This window comes from Fibroporia radiculosa, assembly GCF_000313525.1.
Source record: "Fibroporia radiculosa TFFH 294 genomic supercontigs, scaffold13731, whole genome shotgun sequence".
NCBI classification, from domain to species: domain Eukaryota; kingdom Fungi; phylum Basidiomycota; class Agaricomycetes; order Polyporales; family Fibroporiaceae; genus Fibroporia; species Fibroporia radiculosa.
Window position 1 is genome coordinate 1 of NW_012132987.1, and position 2,554 is coordinate 2,554.

The following is a 2,554-nucleotide window of genomic DNA, read 5'->3' on the forward strand; positions in this document are numbered from 1 at the left end:
CTTGGCACGGTGGGTGCTATCAGAAGACAGCGAACAGAAATTTTCGAATGTATCGTTGCCCAGCGAGTTTTGATGGACATCTTCTTTCGTGCGTGATTTCCCTCTTATGGCCGCCGTGCTTGTAACCCTCTTTTTGTTTTCAGGATTGGGGCTTACGTATTTCCTGTGCGCCATCCATGATCCTGCTTGAATGACGAGTTAATGGGGGTCAGACTGTTTCTGCGCGGCCGGAAGCCGCCTCACCGCTCTACTTTCTCTCGTGGGTATTTGGTGCAGGACATCCCCTGGGAATGCTCTACCGGCGATGAACATGCATTGGACGTAGAGGGTACATATCGTCCACGTATTAATTTCCATCATTCATGCGGCCAATTCTAATATCCCGCTTCTGGTTCCGCGCATGTCGTCTCTACGCTCAATATGCATGCTATATCTCACACCTTTGAAACACGTGGATGCGTCCTACTTTACCCTGGACGAACGCAGCGACGGCCGCGGATGAGTATATACTTTAATAGAACATCCAGAGCGAGCTCACGCATCGCACCATCTTCCTCGTCAAAACTCGAGATGATTGGTTCGAAGCCGGGTCTGCGGGCGCACGTCGTGGTCGTCTCTTTGGCTCCCTTTTCCTCAAGTTGTCGTTGAAGCTGTGTGATCCGCTCGGTCTCGTCGCGTGCAATATGGATTATATCGATGACCACCTCGAAGGAGTGCTTGGACGCAGAAGCGTCACGATCCGGTGACAGGAGATGAACTAGCGCGAAAGCCGGGGGAAGAGGTGGCGACAGTCGAAGATGAGTGTGGGAGATGGGATCTTCCAGAGAATATTCTGATGCCGCGGCATATGGGCCCGATGCACTTGTGATCGCGAACGTGAACGTCCCATCACGCCCCCGGCACCGAGTAGCGGCGAGGCAGACCTGATCAATGATGCATAATTAATGATTAATGACTTTCAATAGCTCTCGTCCGGCCACGCGTCCAAGGCCGAGCGCGCCCTCCGCTTGCTGCTTGCTGCTGTTGGTCGGATCCAATGCGAGGACACGCGTCTCGAACCACTAATATCAACAAGGACCGAACAAGGGACCACACGTTGTCCGCCGGGGGGTGCAGTATGGGAGATAAATGAGTGTGCCAATAATGGGCATGCCTCTCTCTTCGTCGCTTCCTAGACTTCTGATGTGACGTTGTTCCAGCATTCTTACCAGCGAGGGCAGCCTGAAAGAGAGGGGACCAAGGTAGCGGCAGAGAACACATGAAATGCATCCGAACACGGAAACGCGGTAGCCCATGGAGCATGAGAATGGAGTGGACTCACTAGTCGGAAATGAAGTTGCGGGCACCGTCCCAGCCATTTCCTGGGCACGGTACGGTGTACCACCACTAGTAGGAGGGCGCCTCGCCGAGAACATAGCCACGAGCGCAACAGTCAGTCGGATGAATTGGGCTAGCAGCAACTCACCGCCCGGGTTACTGGGACAATGAAAAAAGATATAGATTATCTCGAAGACACTGCATCCGCGTAGCCCAATATCGCCAATTAGGGATGATTATCGATTCCCCCCTAGCCTGTGTCCCCAGATAGTTATGTGGATTTGCACAAGTATCGGCAGAATTCCGTCCGCGTGTGCCCTGCAACCCAGCCCTCAGAGCAGAGCAGCCGGCTCTCCGTGGGACCTATCAACACCGAATTGTCTGGCTCGTATCAGAATGGGGACAAGGCAATGAAAAATTGGAGACCACTGTGTCTGCGAAGCCTATGCATATTGTCCCACTCGGCCTTTCTCGCGCCGGGACGCCGTGGCCTCGTGATCAGTACCAACGTACTCCAGAATAACATCCCAAGGTGGTCTCGTATTCAATGAAGATTCCCGCTACCCTTTGGGTAGTGGGTCTTATAGCATGATCAGAAACTGATTGTCTGCAATCGCCTGAAAAATTTGTCAATTCTCCACTTTGCACTACTTATTCCCAATGCTGATTCTTCATGTGAGTGTGCTGCTGAGTCAGTTTGTTTCCTTCAGGCAAGTGACAGTCCCTCCCTCCCTGGCTTGTCCCGATTTTAACCCCTGTCTGTTCTTCAGTGTTCTAACAGCACAGGATGATATGTCAATATACATATTTCACTAGGAAGCATCTCGAACACATTGGGAAACTTCGCCTCTTTAATTTGTCTGAATGATTGAAGTGAGGCAATTGTCATTGTTTGCATCGGGTCGCAATAATTGTCTGCTGCTAGTAATCCAATATTATACAGTAACTTTTCTTTGTGCTACTTACTTTCTGATTAACGAGCTATCCTTTTTGTTGTAAACACATTTTACTACTTCACATTAATTAATTCAAAGACGTGATATTTTACAACGCGTCCAAGATGCGTCCTAGTGAAATATACATTGACATATCATTCCAAACTAAAGTTACTCTCAGGTAGCGGGTCCTGCCGGCAGCATGCCGGCCCTACAAGCTTGTTACTGTAAACTTGGATTCTTTACGGTCTGTGGAGTGCGTACGGGCCTTGTAGGTCTGTTGGTCTCCGGGCTGCTCTCTG

The 2,554-nt window shown here is 50.5% G+C and overlaps 1 protein-coding gene across 1 annotated transcript; it reads right to left on the bottom strand.

Moving 5' to 3' along the window:
- Positions 1 to 467: 467 nt before the first annotated feature.
- Positions 468 to 1,295, bottom strand: FIBRA_09196 (uncharacterized protein; the record flags this gene model as incomplete). Its single annotated transcript, XM_012321517.1, has 3 exons — positions 468 to 923; positions 981 to 1,061; positions 1,209 to 1,295. 3 exons carry the CDS (start codon positions 1,293 to 1,295, stop codon positions 468 to 470), a joined length of 624 nt encoding a protein of 207 aa, XP_012176907.1.
- Between the last annotated feature and the right edge of the window lie 1,259 nt (positions 1,296 to 2,554).